The sequence below is a fragment of the Numenius arquata genome, chromosome 12, assembly GCF_964106895.1.
Source record: "Numenius arquata chromosome 12, bNumArq3.hap1.1, whole genome shotgun sequence".
Classification (NCBI taxonomy): domain Eukaryota; kingdom Metazoa; phylum Chordata; class Aves; order Charadriiformes; family Scolopacidae; genus Numenius; species Numenius arquata.
Genome location: NC_133587.1, coordinates 40,256,280 through 40,275,009, shown reverse-complemented (window position 1 = coordinate 40,275,009; position 18,730 = coordinate 40,256,280). Strand labels below are relative to the sequence as shown.

General features: G+C 39.7%; 1 protein-coding gene across 3 annotated transcripts in view; it reads left to right on the top strand.

Annotated features, from left to right (window-relative positions):
• The window catches only part of CTDSPL (CTD small phosphatase like), a 79,983-nt gene extending 62,093 nt beyond the window's left edge, over positions 1-17,890 (top strand). For all 3 annotated transcript variants that reach the window (XM_074157366.1, XM_074157365.1, XM_074157364.1), the window contains 5 exons: positions 464-565; positions 5,586-5,642; positions 13,372-13,464; positions 15,089-15,274; positions 17,765-17,890. In XM_074157366.1, coding sequence (XP_074013467.1) covers positions 464-565; positions 5,586-5,642; positions 13,372-13,464; positions 15,089-15,274; positions 17,765-17,890 — 564 coding nt within the window. The remainder of the gene's footprint in view (positions 1-463; positions 566-5,585; positions 5,643-13,371; positions 13,465-15,088; positions 15,275-17,764) is intronic.
• The last annotated feature ends 840 nt before the right edge of the window (positions 17,891-18,730 follow it).

The window sequence follows — 18,730 nt, the reverse complement described above, 5'->3', positions numbered from 1 at the left end:
AGCAAACAGAAATAACGAGTTGTGTAAACGTCCCTCAGTGTGGTGTGGCTGGAGATGGCACTGACTGAACAGGGTAACAGCAGCGTCCAAACCCCAAGGCCTTAGGAAGAGGGTCACTGGAAAAGATACCGGATCAAATGTCCTATTTTTCTCAGTTATTTTTTTAGCTAGCGGTGCTGGTTTACCGCTTTCATTTCCAACGCTTTGGAGATCATTCTAAACAAGTTTCTCATTTACAAAAAGAAAAAAAAAAAAAAAAAAAATTCTGTATGGGTATTGCATGAGCCGTTAATTTCCATACATGTACTTGCAATGAGCCCAGAAAAACATTCAACTTCGAGTCATGTATTTCAGTTCCCAGTAACTGCAGGAATAGTAATGTTGGCAGAAGAGTTGCCCCTTCAATAGAAGTTTTACTTTTTTTTTTTTTCCTGTTGTCTTCCTTTCTTCTTTTTGTTTCTAGCCACCAGCTAAATACCTCCTGCCAGAACTGACAGCATCAGACTATGGGAAGAAGTGTGTGGTCATTGATTTAGATGAAACTTTAGTGCACAGTTCATTTAAGGTAAGTAAATTCAAAAGCCATCTCTTGCAGCTTGAATCTCTCAGTGTGAATGTGGTAGGAACTGTTAAGCCTCTTAACACATTAACTAGTCTTACAGGCTCTGGTAGTTCTCAGTGTTACTCCTATGATTATTCCTCCTAATTTAGCTGTAAGAGGAGTAACAGACACTGCTATTTTTTTTGATTCTTAGAAGGTCACACTGACTGCGACAAGGCCTGGAATAGTTATTGACTTTATGGCTATAAATGATAATTATTCCAACAAGGGACCTGTCTCTTAACAGGAACAAAACCTGTTGATCTGAAAATATGGTTTTGTTCTTAATGTTTAAATGATTCCATAGTTAGTCTAGGAATTAATTTTAGTTTTATGCTGGGTAGATGTACCTTAAAACAGTAGATTTGGGGCAGCAGTGTTTGCTGTGCTCCGTTGCTGGAGAAGATGCTTTCAGTGTCAGGCTGCTGTCCCCATCGCAGTAAGTATTTTTAAGAGTTTAGCTTTCACAACAGGGAAGCAAATAGCATTTAGCTGCTGATGATGAGTCAATCGTCTTGTAGAAGCAACTTTTACAGCTCTTCAGAATTCAGCATGTGCTGGAAGTAGTGGTATTTTTCTATTGTTAAGCAGGGCTAAAGTTAGAATAAGAGAATTCAGAAATACAAATAACCTACATTAGCTCAGAGTACTGGTAGTATTTCTGTTTAGCAAATGTCAGGCACGATAAAGCATCTGCTAGTTTTATACTTCGATACTGGAGAATTTATAAGAATCAATGTCATGTTTCCTTACTGGTAGCAAGCTAGAGATACCACCAGCTTCATAGCCTTCTAGTCCTGGTTGCACTCCGTTTTTCACTGCTAGCATAAACTCACCATTTTAATCCTGCAGGATTTAGTTGCCAGCATTTAAATATGCAAACCATAATTCATGTTGCGGTTCGAATTTGGCAACGGCTTGTCTTTGTTGACTTAAAGAAGACCTTATATGGAGATACTAGAACAAATATTGCTGTGCCTCAAACTGAAACTATGATTCTGCTCTGTCTTTATTGTGCCTAATGGTATATACCAATTAGTGGTGCGTACAGGAACCTCTTAACCTCAGTGCCAGATCCTTGTCTTCTGTACCCAGACTGAACTTGCATTTGAGAATTTTTCAGGGAGACTAGAAACGCAGCTGGATTGGGAAAGGGGCCACCATGCCTTCTTAATTAAACCGGAGTCAAAAATAGGAAGGGAAAGCTAAATTTAAAAGTCTTAAGTTTACATAAAAATAATGAAGTATTAGGCTTAGTGTTACCTGAAATTTAAAAGTTTGTTTTCTGAATGCTGTGGGTAACTTTGTACTGTGATTTCTCTGGATTTTGAAACAAAATGAGATTCAGTTCAGGTGGTTATTAATTTTTTTTAACCATTTTCAAGGAATACATATTTAATGGTTGACGTGGTGTAAATCCTTTCTTGTAGGATTGAGGTTTGCTTTTATTGCACAGTCCTTTCTTAGTACACTTGTTTTAATCATCCCATTTATTGAAATGACATTTAATGGGTATTTAAATGATGCTAAATAGATACTTTAGAAAAATCAAAAGGTTATTCTGCTTAGTCTTGAACAGTGAATAACATGTTTTTGTTAGGAAAAGAAAACTGGTCCTTTTTTCTGTGAAATAAATAGTGTGAGGCGAACGCTGGAATTTCTGCAGCATTTGGAGTCTTACAACTACGATGGCGTTATTTTAACACGAAGCCCCGTCATGGGAGTATGTAAGAGACAACCAAGCGTTGGAGTAAATGACTTCAGTTTTTGGTGCCTGGCACTGTCCGGCGGTGCCATTTAGATTTTGTTTCACAAGGGGAGGTACTTCAGCTGAAGTAAGGCTGTTATGGCCATCAAAAATACGATGGATTTCCAGAGGACCAGGGGTTTTAACACCTATGTGCACACTGCTCTGCCTGAATAATCAAGTTACTTTTGCCATTTCTTTTGAAACATGCCTGCTCTACCCGGCAAGTCCCCCACTTAAAAGCTGGAAAAGCATACATAAATTTGTGATTTTTAGTACAAAAGGCTTTATTTAAAACACATGATGTTTTAGAATTCATAATTCTGTTATGAAATAGGCTTCATATTTCAAATGCAGATAATTTTTTTTTTTCTTTTAACACAACCAGAGAGGCAGAGTATTTAAAGTGTTCTTTTATGAAAGCAGCAACATCTGAAGGAGGGTAATTCTGGTCTTTTTATGCCCCTGCATATTTGTGAAGCTTTAAGGAGATACTAGTCTTTCATGTTAAGTGCATATTAAAGGCATAAAGTTCGGGGTGCTTTGGCAAGAGTAAAAAAGGAATAGATAGACATTATAGTTATCATTCCCATCATAAAACAATAATAGAAGCAAAAATCATAAATTATTAAATCAAAGAGATGTAAACATGGTTTTGTATAAAATGAATTAAACCACATGCAAGTCTGGAATGTAGTCATATTCAAAACTGGCTGTGAAACTGTTTTTTAGAACATGTAAAATTCTGAAACACTCTGTTAAATAGAAACAGTTCTAACTGAAGTAAAGCTTTTTAATGGAAATACGTTGTCGTCTTTGACATTCTCTCTGCGGTTCCCGCTCGAGACATGTACGTGCTCCACGTGTGCAACCCCAGAAACCTTTATCCAGCAAACTCTTGCAGGCTTTTCTCCTCTCTTCCCACCGTGATGAAGCACAGAACCCGCCGTCCATGCTCTCTTCCTTATTGCTTGTGCCAACAGGAAAACTACGTAGCGCCGAAAGTACAAGTTGGGGAAGCAAATACACAGTTAAGAGTAGCTTGGTCAGTGTTACAGAGTCTAAGGGTGAGTTCTATTTGTTAGCAAAACCTAGGTTGTCTGCACAGAATGTGGTTTTCTCTGACACCTGGTTGGTGTTGCTCCTGTTGAGAAGGTTCAGTAATAGCTATATTTTTATCAGTGGGTTTCAAAACCTTTGCGAATTGCGGTGACCTGTTCTTTTTCTGCTGCTACAGAATATTTATCTTGCTTAAGGGAGTCATGCATATATAAATTCTTCAAGTGTGTGCAAGTCTCTTCAAAGTATGCACAGGGCTGGCACCCGGTTGAAAACTTTGGTGGCTGAGTCTTATTGACAGTTCATTTGGGTTTCTTTTAAGGTGAAGCTTCAGAACATTTTTGTGTACCTGTTCGGTGGCTGTTAGAGAAGCTGCAGAGTATCCTCTCTGCCCGAGGGGCTTCATGCAGGTGACGGATGGGAGCCTCCCCTCTGTCTTTCTCAGAAGATATACCTTGGAAATTGCTTGATGTCAGCTAAAAAAAGATAAATATCTAGATTGTATCTGAGGGTATCTTGAGGAATTCTTTCGATCGTACGAGCACAGTGGTCATCAACAGGATGGAGTTCTCCAGCATCGGCTGCTCTGGAGGTTTGGTTGCCAATACTGGTTGGTTGCAGTGGATTCAGTGTAGCTTCTCATTTGCCCTCCCACCCAGCACTCGCAGACATCGGATCAAACCATCTTCCTTATTAATTACTTCGCTACTCAGAGAAGCTGTTACCCTCCGTATAAATTCTTACGGTCACTTTGCTCTCCTCGCAGGAAGGTCATTTGACAGTCAAATTAGAATCACGTTTTTCCAGGATCAAAGTGATGCTGTCAGGTTCCTACTGCAGGATTCTTTTTTCCTACCATTTTTCACGGAACACCTGTTTAGGCAAACCAGTTTGTGATCTGCTTCTCAGTCTCTTTACCTTGGCTGCTCCTCTGCTTTCTTGGCACCCTTTTGTCCCCCCGGAATGGATTTGAAGACTGTTTCTAGCTTTGCAGATTCTTCAGGGCCACCTCCTTAGTGGTACTTAAGATCGGTCTGCTGGCTGATGCGGAAAACCAGGTGAGAAAGTCTGTGCAAGTCTGATATAGAGCTGAGTGAAGATGTCTTCCAGCCTCAGTAATGCCATACCAGTTACCAGCCAAACTACTCCCAGCCTTCGTTTTAGGCTGTTGGCCATGAAGCGTATTGTCTGTTCATCACTCCCCTTAAAACTATATTTGGCAGCTCTGTGCCTCAGCCATTTCCAAGCTGCAGATCATTGGGCGAGTTACAAACTACAGCTGGGCATGTTTACATGATTTTTTTATTATTTTTTTTTTTTATCTCGGATGTAATGCATGAGCCGTACCGAAGGATTCTGCCAAGTTCGATGTCCATTTGAACTAGTAAACATTGCTAGCAGCCTGTTCCCCAACCACCGCTACTGCCTGGCCAAGATTAGACCATGTACTCTTCAGCTGGCTACAAGGACGCTTTTCTGCTTTGCCAAAATAATTTTACCTGACCAACAGCTTTTCACAGTAGAGTCTTAAGAAGTAAGTTTCTATTCAACAGGCTAGAAAAAAGGATTCAAGGACTTGGACAGAGTGCGCCTGCTCTTCCCTTTGGATTTAAAATGCAGTTTTACATGATTAATTTGATTAGTATGACGTGTTCTTTTGAGGTATCACATCTTGAGAATCATTTAACTGTATGACTTAAGTCTTGTTGCAGCTCCTGATTCAAATATAACCTTTAAGTATTACTTTTACCACTGTTTTTATTTTTAATTAATTATTAATTGGTGATCCAGAGCAGAATAGGTGAAGCACATAGCTAATTCCTTTGTCATCGTCCACACAGACTTGATGAAAGAGTTATCCAAATAGAGATTTTTTTTTTTTAATTTTTTTTTTTTTTTATCCTGGTAGTGGGTGTTACTCAAGCAGCAAAGTGTATTACGTTGTATGAAACTTAAAAAGATGAGGGAAGAGGGAAATACAGTATTTGGCGAATCGGGCTGCCTAAGGCTTCTGACTTGTGTGTGTAAAGGGCACACACACAGAGTGGATTTGTGTAATTAATAATGCTTATTGCCTTGTTCCTGAGAAGTAAGTACTCTTATCTTTTATGCCTCTGAAATTTTCCCTGTAACGATCGTATTTTTAATGTTGATTTATTTCCTTGTCATTCTTTCTAGCCAATTAGCAACGCTGATTTCATCGTTCCTGTTGAAATTGATGGAACCATACATCAGGTAAGCGCTGGTGTTCCTTGTTCTAGTAATGGAACTGTCCTCAGTGTCCCTGAGGACCCATGTCCTCAGAGCGTTGTCTTTCTCCCATTTGCTGCTTTACATTTGACAGCTTGTCCTTTTGCAAAATACAAAAGCTGTGAGCTCTGGAATGTTTCATCCAGACAGGAAATCCCTGTTTGTTCAGGTGTATGTCGTTTCTAACTCCTAAGTCTCGATTTTAACTTCTCCAGTTCTCCAGAATATCTCTCTTAGGACTTCAGTTCTTGACTGTCAATTTTAAAACGTTTTCAAACAGGATTTAAGGATGACAGGCTGAGAGAGCTGGGGTTGTTCAGCCTGGAGAAGAGAAGGCTCCGGGGAGACCTCATAGCAGCCTTCCAATATCTGAAGGGAGCCTACAGGAGAGCCGGAGAGGGACTCTTTGTCAGGAGATGTAGTGACAGGACAAGGGGTAATGGTTTTAAATTGGAAGAGGGGAGATTTAGATTAGATATTAGGAGGAAATTCTTTACTGTGAGGGTGGTGAGGCACTGGAACAGGTTGCCCAGAGAAGCTGTGGATGCCTCATCCCTGGAGGTGTTCAAGGCCAGGCTGGAAGGGGCTTTGAGCAACCTGGTCTAGTGGGAGGTGTCCCTGCCCATGGCAGGGGGGTTGGAACTCGATGATCTTTAAGGTCCCTTCCAATTCTAACCGTTCTATGATTCTATGGGTTTTCAAACGTTGCTGGGCCCAGAAAAAACTACTTGACTACTGTGTTTTTCATTCTCTCCGCAGACGAACAGGATATAAGTTGTCTTTAGTGTCTGTTGGTAGTTCATGTGGACAAAGCTTTATAAAATTATTAAGGAAGAACAGACATTTCTTCAGTTTTTGTGGCAATTTTTGTTTAAGTTCTGTCCTCTTTTCTTTCTGTAAGTAATTTAGGTTCCTCTGATAAGACTTTTTATGTACTTCAGCATCTTTAAAAGGTCCAGACAAAATTGCAAGGAGACTTAATTTTTATCTCTTATTCTTTAAGAACTTTGCTTAAGACTCTGTGAAATAGTTTTTAGTAAATGCAGAACACCCATAATTTGAAAATCAGTCCCCTTCATGTAGCTTAGCTTGGTGCCTTTAATCAGTGGTCATTTCTGAAAACATTAAATGAAATAAATTACAGTGCCATAAATGTTCCTCTTCAGACAGACATTAAAGTTCTTGCTGGAGATGGGGTTTGCTGGTTAATGTGAAGTTGAGCTTTTCTGATGTATGAATCCTGCAAATTGTTGGAAAGTTCTTTAGTTGGTTGGTGTAGGTTAAAGATAATGCAGCTATTGAGTTGCAAATCTTCCCTGAATGTAATTTAATGGAGATTTTAAATACTTTAATTTTTGAAATGTTGTATTTTATATGGATTATTTTTACTTGGACAAATAGTTTTGTTATTTTGATCTTGGAACATAAAGTTAGTTCATAGTTCTGTTTGATTTCATGTTATGAAAGCCATCCGTGTGATCGTCACTCTTTAAAATAATTACTAAATATGTCAGTGGACTGAAATGTGTTTTAAAGTGATAATTGTTTGACAGTTTCTACATTGTGTCTGTTTTATGTAGGAAAATTCAATATCTAGGGTACTTAAAGCTGTAATGTTCCCCAGAGCTGAGTGCTTAAAACACGTGAATGATGTTCTGGGAGATTTATATTGTGATATTGTCTGCCCTCATTTGCGGGAGGCTTTAATTGTGTTTGGTGCTGTAACGCAGACATTTTCTCTCCTATAACTTTCTGGAATGCTTTTGAAAGGGAATAAAATCAGTTGTCTAACAATTTTGAATGGCTTAGGATCGTCATCGCCTAGCTTGTCAAGATTATATATTTACGTTTTGAAACAAAACCTGAGAAAAGCCTGTTTGGGCTTTACAGTCAAGCACCTCAAAAAACTGTTGCTTTTCTGTTCCCCACTGCAGACTTTGAGATTCTCCACCAAATGTAATGCAGTTAGGCACGTGGAGAGAAAAAAAATAACAAAACCAACTGGTTAAAGGGAGTAGATTTGTCCATACCCGAAATGTGAACAGGAGGAAAACTGCTCTTGACAGAGAAGGTCAAGTGAAGTTGGTCTCTTGACTGTGCTTTGCTGGAGACTTCCTGCGTAATTTTTAAGGGAATTGTGTAATCTCTTTGTATTTCAAATCCTTAATCTCTAAAATAGGTAAAAATCTAAGTCGGATCTGGGTGGTTGAAGTTAATTGTAAGGAATTCGTAATCTTTGAAGTGAGGGTAGTTTATACGATATGCAGAACAGGCAAAGTCTTGAGTTCCTGGGTTTGTAATACCTTTGCAGGCAAAGTAACGTACTATCATCCAGCAGTCTTCTTTATTTTAAACTGTGATAATCTAAAAGGTGAAAGTGGACATTCTGGCTTAGTGTGAGTGTTAACACAGGCTGTAGAGCTTTGACAACCACTTCCCTCTTCAAACCTGTAATTTTTTTATTCACTTATCAACAGATACCTGATACAGATATCAACAGATATCAACAATTTTTTTGTTACCCATCGGAATTTGTCATCTGTGTAATGCCTGTCCATTTTCTTAAGCAGTTTATATACTCAGAGATTGGGAAACGCTTCCACCTGTTTAAAATACCACGGGGTATGTGAAATACTGCGGAACCACCCTGTCCGTAGTGCGTATCCCCACCTGCCTTACCAGTAACCCTGGTGTCTTATCGACCAGGAGATTGTGTGACGGAGTATTGTTGTGCTTGAACTCTGCCTTAGACAGAACCCCGAGGAAAACAAACAGAGAACACCGTTTCAGAAGTACCCATTCAGAAAGACGTTTGAAATGACCCGAGATTCTTCAGGTCTCTTATAGCACAAATGCAAGCTGTGGCAAATTCAATTGCTGTTCACTTGGCAGAGTTTTGAAGACTGACTTATCTAACGAGTTTTGTTTGTGGTAAATGTTGTAATTTTTTGTTGTGCAACAGAGGTACTCAATAAAGGCTGCCTTTAGTTTGGGGAGTTTGTTGTCCCTTATGTCATTTATAATCCAAAGGTCAGAGAGACTCTTTTTCTTCTATAGGGAGAACAGTTCACATCATCATCTTAAAGAGTGCTTGGGTAAACCAGCTTCCCTAGGTTAAAAAAATAGCTTTTCTGAACACTTCTTGTCCCTCTTCCATCTTTCTTTCTCTAGTTTAATTTACCTTATCTTCAGAAAGGATTTGTCATTTTTATTTCTCAAGGAAATAACTCATGTGTGGAGGTTCCTCTCTTCCCTTCTGTTGTGTGTCTTGGATGCCTGCAGAGACTGTGCCCGTCTACAGGGCAGCTGAAATGACGGGAGATGAATCCCACGCTTTGTGTTGGCAACGATGGCACAGATAGAAAAGGGCAGCTCCGATGCAAGCTGACGCTCTTCCGGCCGGTTCTCTCCTTTCTCTCTGCTTCTCTGAATAAAAGGAAATCAGAGCTGGTCCCCTCCTCTACCAAATTGTAAGTGAGAAGCTGAGGGAAATGTGTTGCCGCTGAGAGCACGCTTTGGAGGAAGTTTATTGAGGATTAAAGTAGTGGCTGGAGGAAAGATGTTCTACCTGTTTGGTACCTTTGATGTAACTTCTGCAAGGACACATCCTCTCTTTTGGAGCCTGCTTCCCATTTAACGAGCGCAGAGCAATCGCAGCCCCCAGATTAGAAATCATGTGTTAAATATAGCTTTAATCCCCAAGGGGTAAAGATTTCTAGGGTATGGTGGTCATTTGTCTTTCATCCAAATTGACTCGCAGTGCCTTTGTGCCTTGCTGTCGGTGTCAAAGAGTAAAGAGGGCGGCCAGGAAGAGTTTGATTTGGTGTTACTTGGAATTTCATTCTCAGATGTAATCTGCGTGTTGAGCAAAACAAGTTTTTTAAGGGTTTGGATTTTTTTTTTTTAAATTCAATTAATAATTGCTTATTTTTAGTAGTTGAAAGCTAAGGACGTGTCTGGCGTGTCTACCTTGAATGTCATGTACAAAATGTTTTGTCTATCAGTGGGGGGAAAACGCTGTTCGAATGATAAACTTTCTTTCTACAAAGGATTAAATTCCTTAATTCTCCTGCAGAAGGCTGTGGCCTGGTTCAAGTAATCCAGGATAGGCTGTATCCGTTCTAGCTGGCCTATTCTTGGTTACTTGCACTGGGAGGCAACCATGACTGTGTCAACCAGACAGAGGAGGCTGGAGAACGGATGGTGTTTTCTGCTCGGTGTAGAGAAGATGCACCCGGCCCACGAGACAGGAGTTTACAGGAGCTTGAGTTGTCACGGGCACATCTCTCGTCGTTACTGGAAGATTTCGTTATTGTAAGACTGGTTTTGAAAGGCAATTCTTTGCGTCCTATTTAATTGATTAAAATTGAGCTGGGCTGCTCTTTCAGTTTACAAATAACTGAGTCTTTTTTTAGGTTAAGGCTGCTTTGAGGTATAGAAAATGTACGTGGAAATGCCAAATGCTTGAAAACAATTAAAGATAATTACTTGTGTTCTGACAATAGCAGCTGTAAGTACAGAATCTTGTGAAAACCTGCCTAGTGCCTGATTTGTGCTTTTACATTTTAAGAGTAAGGTTCATTTTAAATAAATTAAAAAAAAAAAGACTGTATTCCCCTAAATTCTTGCTGTGATAAGGAAGAAATCAGCGTACAATACAGAAAAAGTGGAGGTTGGTGGATTTTTTTTTTTTTATTTTAATGCCCCGAAGACAGTATATAAATCTCAGAAAAATGCCAGGAGCCAGTTAGTCTAGAGACTTAAACTGAAGACATCAGGCAACGGAGGAAAAAGCCAAGCCACAAATAACCATGCGGCATTGAGATGCAAGTCCAGCCGCTAACAAAGTGAAGGGGAAAAAATGCCGAATGAGGAGGAAGAGGAGAAAAGAGCTGCACTGTCAGCTGAAGAAAGCTTTTTATGTGAAGTAAACCAAAGGGATTTTGTAGCCCAGGATACCAGTGCGCTTGCAGTTGCTTCCAGGATTTAAGTAGGACTTCTCAAATAAAAGACTTCAAGGGGAATAACCACACAGAGTATTGAGATATGTTATTCTGAAAAAAAAGTAAAAAAACTTTAAAAAAAAAAAAAAAAAAAAAAAAAAGGAGGAGAGGGAGTTGGAGCTTTTTAGAGAGGGAGAGAATTAAGGGACGTATTTGGCGAGACCTCATCCTAAGAGAGAGCATTTATTATTAATAAGGCATTTGACATGAGGAGCGAATCTCTTGGCCAGAGCCCAACACAGAAGATTTGAGGCCAAACAGCAAGAGAAAGCTCAAGTAGAGGAGGTTGAGGGTGCTCCGTGGTGGATCAGGAGATCTAAACTGCAGAAGGGAGACAATACAACTTAAAATGCTGCGTACTTAGAGCTAATAGTGACTAGTTGCAGTATTTGGAGACCTACAAATTGCCAAAAGAGCGTGTATTGCAAATATTTGCTTTTCTAAGCCCGCTCCTGTCCTCAGGCCTGTGGTTAAGGAGCTCTGGGTCTGTAGCTGCCGGCTTGATTTACTGTGCGCTCTCTTTATGGAGGAGGTGGGTTATGTTGCAAGCAGCAAAGTTCGTACCCTTGGCTTGGAGTTTGTAATTACATTCCAAGTGGATATACTTCACCGACACAGGCATAGATAGGGACAGAGAGCAAAGAGGAGACTTCTTTTGCTGTGGCTGAAAACACTAGGTTTTAAAAGGGAAATTAATACTAAATTCCAGCACTTACTATCCAAGAATGACTTTAAGACTCTGGGTTGTCCGTTTTGTGCTCTCAAAAACAAGTGTAGGAATATAATTTAAGGCTGAAGAATTAACAACTTCATAATTATGAACTGTAGAGTTAAGGAGCAACTTGCATCCTCCTGTCTTTCCTCTTAGAACCAGCAGCTCAGGTTCTTTCTGGGTACCCAAACACACAGGGACTGAAATGTTTTTCCACCTGTGTCTTTAAAAAATTTGAAGATATACTTTAGGAAAAAAAAAAAAATTGTGTAGTAAGATTTAAGTGAAGAATTAATTGCATTGTTACAGGAGAGGAAATTACTTGGCTTATGCTTCGTGAAATACAGGAAACTGCTGTAATTATCTGGAAAGAGAGCAGCGTTGAAGGACATCTGTTAACTGTCTTTAATTCATAAAATGTCACATTTATTTGATTGGTTAGGTGCTGCTGTGGTTGTTTAAAAAAATAACAAATTATAACCCAGATTTATTTTTTATCTGTATCAAAGTTTGACTGTATTGTTTGAATATTGTTTGAATTGCTTGAAATAGGTTAGTTAAACTTCATAGAAATAATTCAAAGCTGATCAAGTCGTCTTGCTATGAGCTATATGCTACATAAAGTGGAAAAGTAATTAACATTTCTGCTTTAGTCATTAAGGTACAGCTCCATCATATATGTTTTTAATAAAACTTTGCTTTCAGGTTTAGGTTTTCAATTTCAAGTCTCTATTCTGCAACTTTTTTCTCCTTTTGCTAAAGGCTTTAATTGTCACACTTCAGTTCAAGCTGGCATTTCTGTATTTTTCTCCTTCAGCCTTTTTCTCCGAGTGCCTTATATTTTTACCTCTCTATTAATAGGAATCTAGTAAAATATATACAATTCATCTAGTTCTCCATATCAAAGGAAGAAATTCCTGAAATTGCATCAGTCTTGCAATTCTTCCTGAATTCAGTTCTATGCCAGACTTCTCCACTTGAAATTTCCAGTATTAAGGATTATTTGCCAAACGAAGAAGATAAAATGCTGCCAGTGTTTTCTCTCAAACTCGTAATCTAACTGCAAACAAGATAGATAAATATTTTTCAAGCAGACTCCCCTCTCCAGCTTCCCAGTGTATTGTGAACTACTTGTAAGCTTTTTGAGCAGCCTTTATCTTATCTTGGTATTTTCTGTGAGGGCAAATCATGTTCCTTGCTCTGAAAAGAGAGGCAGGGAGGCGGTAATATCTATTAATCAGGTTGTTGACAGTAGGCAGCCAAGCTGCCTGGATGGTTGTCAGTGCAAAAAGGCAAGAGAGCGTGGCTGAAACCGAGCTGCTCGAGAGGTTGGAGATGCTGAGCATTTACTGCCTTTATTATGGCAAGGACACAGTAGAAGATGCTGTGGACTTCGCCACCGAATTTTGAGAGCAGCATTTGCTAGACATTCCGCGTGCTGCTACGAAGCATTTTGGTGACAGCTCTCTGCAGAGCCGGATGACTGATAACTGTCCCTAGTGAGATACAGTACTTGGCGCCTGGAATTTAAAAAATGAAAGAATTAGCCACAGGAAGAAAACAGTTCCCTATTGTGCAATTCCTGTCATCATAGAGGTTTCATCAGATTTATTCCTTTTGTAAAGCTCTTCAGGACTGAAGACACCAGCACCAAAACCGTTTCGGTTGAGAGAGCTGAATCCTCGCTTCTTGAGAAGCCCTACTGTCTCTCTTTGCCTTTAATGAGATTTGTTTCAAGAAGCATCGCTCCAGATGATGCACAGTATTTGCAATTGCATAATCAGCATGGGTCTTGGCAGCCCATGCATTCAAATTTCTCATTACTGGATGTCTACTTTTATCTTGTATACTTTTTCTTTTTTTTTTCCTTGCAGCATTTCATTTGAACTGCTTCCGTGCTAACTTTTTGTTTCTTCAAGTGCTAGAGGGTTAGGGTGTTTTTTCTCCTTTTCTTTTACCTTTCACACCGTTTTGACCTAAATAGCTGTTGTCATTCCAGGTTTATGTATTGAAACGACCACACGTGGACGAGTTTCTTCAGAGGATGGGAGAGCTCTTTGAATGTGTACTCTTCACAGCCAGTCTAGCCAAGGTTTGTTCCTCTCTTCATCTCGTTAGCCTCTTTAGAGTGCTGATCAGTGGACTTTTGGTTGGGTTTGCTATGGATAATTATTTCCACAGTTGGTACTGTCTTAATTTTCCCCCTTCTTTTCTGCTTCTTTGTCTGACAGCGTGTACTTTTGTCTGCTAGTGTGTGGGTAAGTGTTTCCATGGTAACACCATCACATATGGGCTTGTCTCATAATGTAGCCTCCATGCATTGCTCATAATGCCAATATGAAAGGCTTACAAGTTACCATGGTTATAGTGAGAAATTAGAACAAATAGCGTGCGAGTAAAGCAGTATATTAAAGCTGGGCATGAAATAAGAGACACTGTATTTAACGCTATCTACGTGATCGACCGGTGATTCAGAAATTTGCTGCTTATGGAAATTGGGAGCACATTTTTTGTTCTGTCAAGGTGCAATTACAATCTGGAGTTAGAAAAATCAGACACTGTAAAGCTTGAAACGCCAGCAGGAATATTTTGTGCCCTCTGGTCTGCAGTAGCAGTAGTACCTCGTTGGTAGTTTTGTGGTAGATGTTACAGTAGTAGACATCTTAAATTCTTCACTTCTTTGGATGTATTGTCGTCGTGGTGTCGTGTTTAAAAAAATTATATTGTTTATTTCTAAATAATACTCTAGCATAGTAAGCTACTCCGACCTAACGTAGAGGTGGTGGAAGGGAACAGGACCCTCTTTGGTGTGATAGAGTGCTGCCTTAGCAGGGGATTCTCCCTGCACTCTGTTTACCATGTTCTGTTCAGTCACACTGTCAAAATCCTAGATAATGAAACAATTTCATACTGCAGTTAGATCTCTAGCAGTTTTCATAGTCAAGAGATGATTGATTTCAACATCAGTTTTGTTTCTCAGTTTAAAAGATAGGAAATGGTAACTCCTGTCCTGCAAAAATAAGTTAAAACTGCCATTTTCAAGTACATGCTTATTTCATATTCTGGTTTATTTGATACTTTTCCTTGGGCAGTTTATATCAATTGTGGGGTTGTAAGCTGTGCCTTACTTAAAGTATCATATATAAAATGAGAATTTCCTAGTACTGTAGATGGGTATTTTTCCTAATAACAGCTTTGTCTGATCTTTTATGGCCCAATTACGCAATTTGGTAATCTTAAGATTTTTACCGACCCAGTGGCTCTGTGGGCATCGTTTGAAAAAGCTGCATCAAGCTCGGATGCCTTCATTGCAGTTTATTTTCAGAGGCACATGGAAATGAATCAGCTGTGGAAATGGCTTCGTATAGATTTTCTGTTAGTGTTGGTTGGTTTTATGGTAATGTTAGGTGAGATCTCTGGATCCATCAGCTTCTAGGGTAATTATAAGTTGACCCTAAGAATAAAACCTAATTGATAAATCACAGAAAACATTAGAGTGCGTGTTAGCCTTCCACAGAAAGATAACCGTCCTACTTCTTCATTATCTATTAATCACTTCAGGTTTGCAGGCGTATAAGTTAATTAACAAGGAGCAGGAAGAAAATGAAGAAAGGGCGTTTTATCTGAAATTATTTTCTGTCCCTCCTTTGTATAGTTCTGTGAAATAGCCTTGTTTGCGCATTGCTAACTTCACGTTTCTAACTTCTGTTTTTAAGTATGCAGACCCAGTAGCCGACTTACTGGATCGCTGGGGTGTGTTCAGGGCAAGGCTCTTTAGAGAATCCTGTGTTTTCCACCGAGGAAATTATGTGAAGGATCTGAGTCGACTGGGACGTGAGCTGAGTAAAGTTATTATAGTAGATAATTCTCCTGCATCTTACATCTTCCATCCTGAAAATGCAGTAAGTATTCCTAGTATTCAAAGTACTCAAGCGTAACTTTTGTCTTCTTGGTCCTTGCCCAGACTTTCTGATTCAGAAAATAGCTTTCCAGAGTGCTAACTGTATGGGTTTCTGTATTTTCTTAGACTGCAGGTAGGTTCTAGTATTTGCTGCAGGATGGTGAAGGACTAAGGCAAACTGATTTTGACAGCGTGTCATAGTCATGACTCTTGATCTGCTTTCAGTTTCAGTTTTTGGTATGAAATCCAGCAGTTCTGAGAAATACCGAGCGGTAGAGAAGCTAAATAACCTACCTCTAAAAAGTGAAGCTGCCATCCAGCATAGTTTTTTTTTCTTCTTTGGAGTGGTGATTACAGAAAGGATGGTTTACTTGAACTGCTTTTGATACTCCAGCTTTTTTCATTGTGTGAATGATAATATTTATTAGACAAGATAATTAATGTTTTACTGGTTACAATCTGAGTTCTGTATTTGTGGCTAAGGGGAAGGAAAAAAAAAAATCAAGATCTTGCTGTGTTAATGCTTCTCCCTTTAAGTATTTTTGTGATACCTCGCTTCATAATTAAAAATGTTGGTTAACAAGTTCATTAAGTTTTGGGACTAAGGACAAAGGGCAGGCCGCAGTACAAGGGAGATTAATTAAGAGCACTGAGCGTTTTTGCTGTGTTTTCTTATCTGCTCAGAAGCTCTGCTGGAATGGTCTGGCACTGGCTCCATCCATTGCTGCAATCAGGACAGATGCTCACATCTGTTTTCTAGCTGCCAGGACAGCAAGCTGGAACTCCCCTCAGATCTACTGACTTTTAAACAACCAGGCTGTGCAATGTTTTCTTTGATGTTTTTAGGCTGCCTTTTTCGTGAACTGTTCAAATTAACCTAGGAAATTTTTATTAGGGACCCGGTTTTGCATGGTCCCGCCTCTCTGGAATAGCTTTCTTTTTGTAACGTGAGCTGTTTACCTCGCAGCAATCAGGTTTCAAGTTCAGATTCTGATAAATAAGTTCAGATTCATCTGATAAACGATTGGTTGAAAACATTTTTCTGGTTGGTGCCACACACGGGTTAAAGTTGCTATTTATAATGACCAGGAGCTGTAGCTCTAATTTATGTTCATGGTTAAAATTAAAAACCTGATCCAGATCGTCATTTGGTATCTTGGAATTCACTGCCAAGAAAATAATGAGCTGTAGATTTGGGAGATGAAATTAAGGGCCTTGTCAGAGTGGTTTAATCATGTATAGAAAAGTGCTGTTAGCTAACTGTTACTTGAGTCTCTGCAGAAAGCAGAGCTGGTAACAAGATCCAAGATAGTCTTTAAAAGACCTCGGTGTACTTCCATAGTGAAGATACACAGAACTCCCTCCCCAAATCCAGCCCACGTACTCAAGAAGCGTTGTTATATGCATTATTTTCTGAACCCGCACTCAAGGTCTTATATTTTAATCAGAGAACTGTTCTGTACTCGCTGTTTAAATATTTCCTCCGCAGCCTCATGCCAGAAGGGGTTGTTGCTGCATGCCTGTGTTCAGTGACTCACGCTCATAGTACTTGGGGCAGGGGGGGGAAAAGACTTGCCCGTAAATAAAGTGTCAGTACAGCTTCATAACCCCTGCCTGCCTTCCCGTATATTCTGAGTATCGAGGAGGCAGAGCAAATTGAGCTGCCCGGTGGTGGGTCATGTAGGTTACCTGGACGCATGGGAGGAGGTCAGCTGCATGCCAACTGTTCTACAGTTTCACTGAATTTCACTGAATTTTTAGAGTTGGAAGGGACCATAAAGATCATCTAGTCCAACTCCCCTGCTGAAGCAGGTTTGCCCAGAGCATGTCAGAGCACGTTACTCAGGACTGCATCCAGGCGGGTCTTGAAAATCTCCAGAGAAGGGGACTCCACACCCTCCCTGGGCAGCCTCTTCCAGGGCTCTGTCACTCTCACCGTAAAGAAGTTTCTTCTCATATTTGAGTGGAACCTCCTATGTTCCAGCTTGTGCCCGTTGCCCCTCGTCCTCTCACTGGCAACCACTGAAAAGTCTGGCTCCCTCCTCCTTCAACCCACCCTTTAGATACTTATAAGCATTGATAAGGTCTCCCCTCAGCCTTCTCTTCTCCAGGCTAAAGAGTCCCAGCTCTCTCAGCCTTTCTTCATAAGGGAGATGCTCCAATCCTTGAATCATCCTCGTTGCCCTAGTTGGATTTGGAAGGTCAATTGTTCTACAGTTGGATTTGGAAGGTCAATTGTTCTACAGTTGGATTTGGAAGGTCAATTGTTCTACAGTTGGATTTGGAAGGTCAACTGTTCTACAGTTGGATTTGGGGTTGATGTTGCATACTAGAAAACATGGACTTGAACCTGGTACTCTGCCTGAATGCTAACAACTAGCAATTTGCCTTACTGTGATGGCAGTGTTACAGGACATCCACGTAAGGCAAAACTCACATGTTCTTCACATCGAGAAGTCATCTTAATATTTATCGGTTGCTTCGTTTTCAGGTGCCTGTGCAGTCCTGGTTTGATGACATGACAGACACAGAGCTGCTAGATCTTATTCCTTTCTTTGAAGGACTAAGCAAAGAGGAAGAAGTTTACAGTATGCTTCATAAACTCTGCAACAGGTAGCCCTTAACTTTGACTGACTTCTGCTCCTAGATTGCAGTTGCTAGAGGCTGTCTCCATCTTTTCCAGCTCTTTCAAATGTAAGCTTTGGGGAGGTCACCCCTGTCAGAAGTGCTACTCTTGATCTTCCTGTTACATTGGACACGAAGGACAATCATGAGTGATGCTATTAAGCCTTCAGAAGCCTGACTCCTAAGGTCATGTGTTCAGACTACTTTTTTAAAGGAAAAAAAAAAAAAAAAAAAGAAGCTATTTTAAATGGGACTCTTTTAATGAATTTCATAAATGGACATCTTTTACTGGATCAGCTTTTCTTAAAACATGCCAAAAAAGAAGCTTGTATTTCAGCAGTTGAATTTCTCTCCCTTTCTTCCCCTCCCACTATGCAGACAATTTTACCCCCCTGCTTAGAGCAGTTGACCTGACTCTGAATTTTTTCTTACAGAATGAAGTGCCTTTTTGAATGTTATTTTAAGATAAAAATTCATTTTTGTATAAGACGTATTTCCAGACATCTTTTAGTCTTGTATTGTCTAAATGCTTTAAAAGGAAAAAGGAAAAATTTTATAGAGCACTGTAATATATAACAAAGGAAAAAGTTGAAACAAAGATGCTGGGTTCCTGTCTCCACAGTGACATTAAGATGTATTACATTTTGTCATGCTCAGAAGGTTTAAGCGTTTGTGGGAGGGATGATTTGGGTTAATTACATGGTTGTTTCACTGATATGATTTTTGGGCACAGTTTTGAACATATCTGCAGTTGTTTGAGTATTAGGGAATGATGGCGTTGAGAAAATAAGGTGGCTAATAGACCTAAAGCACCTTTTCTTCTACACAGATT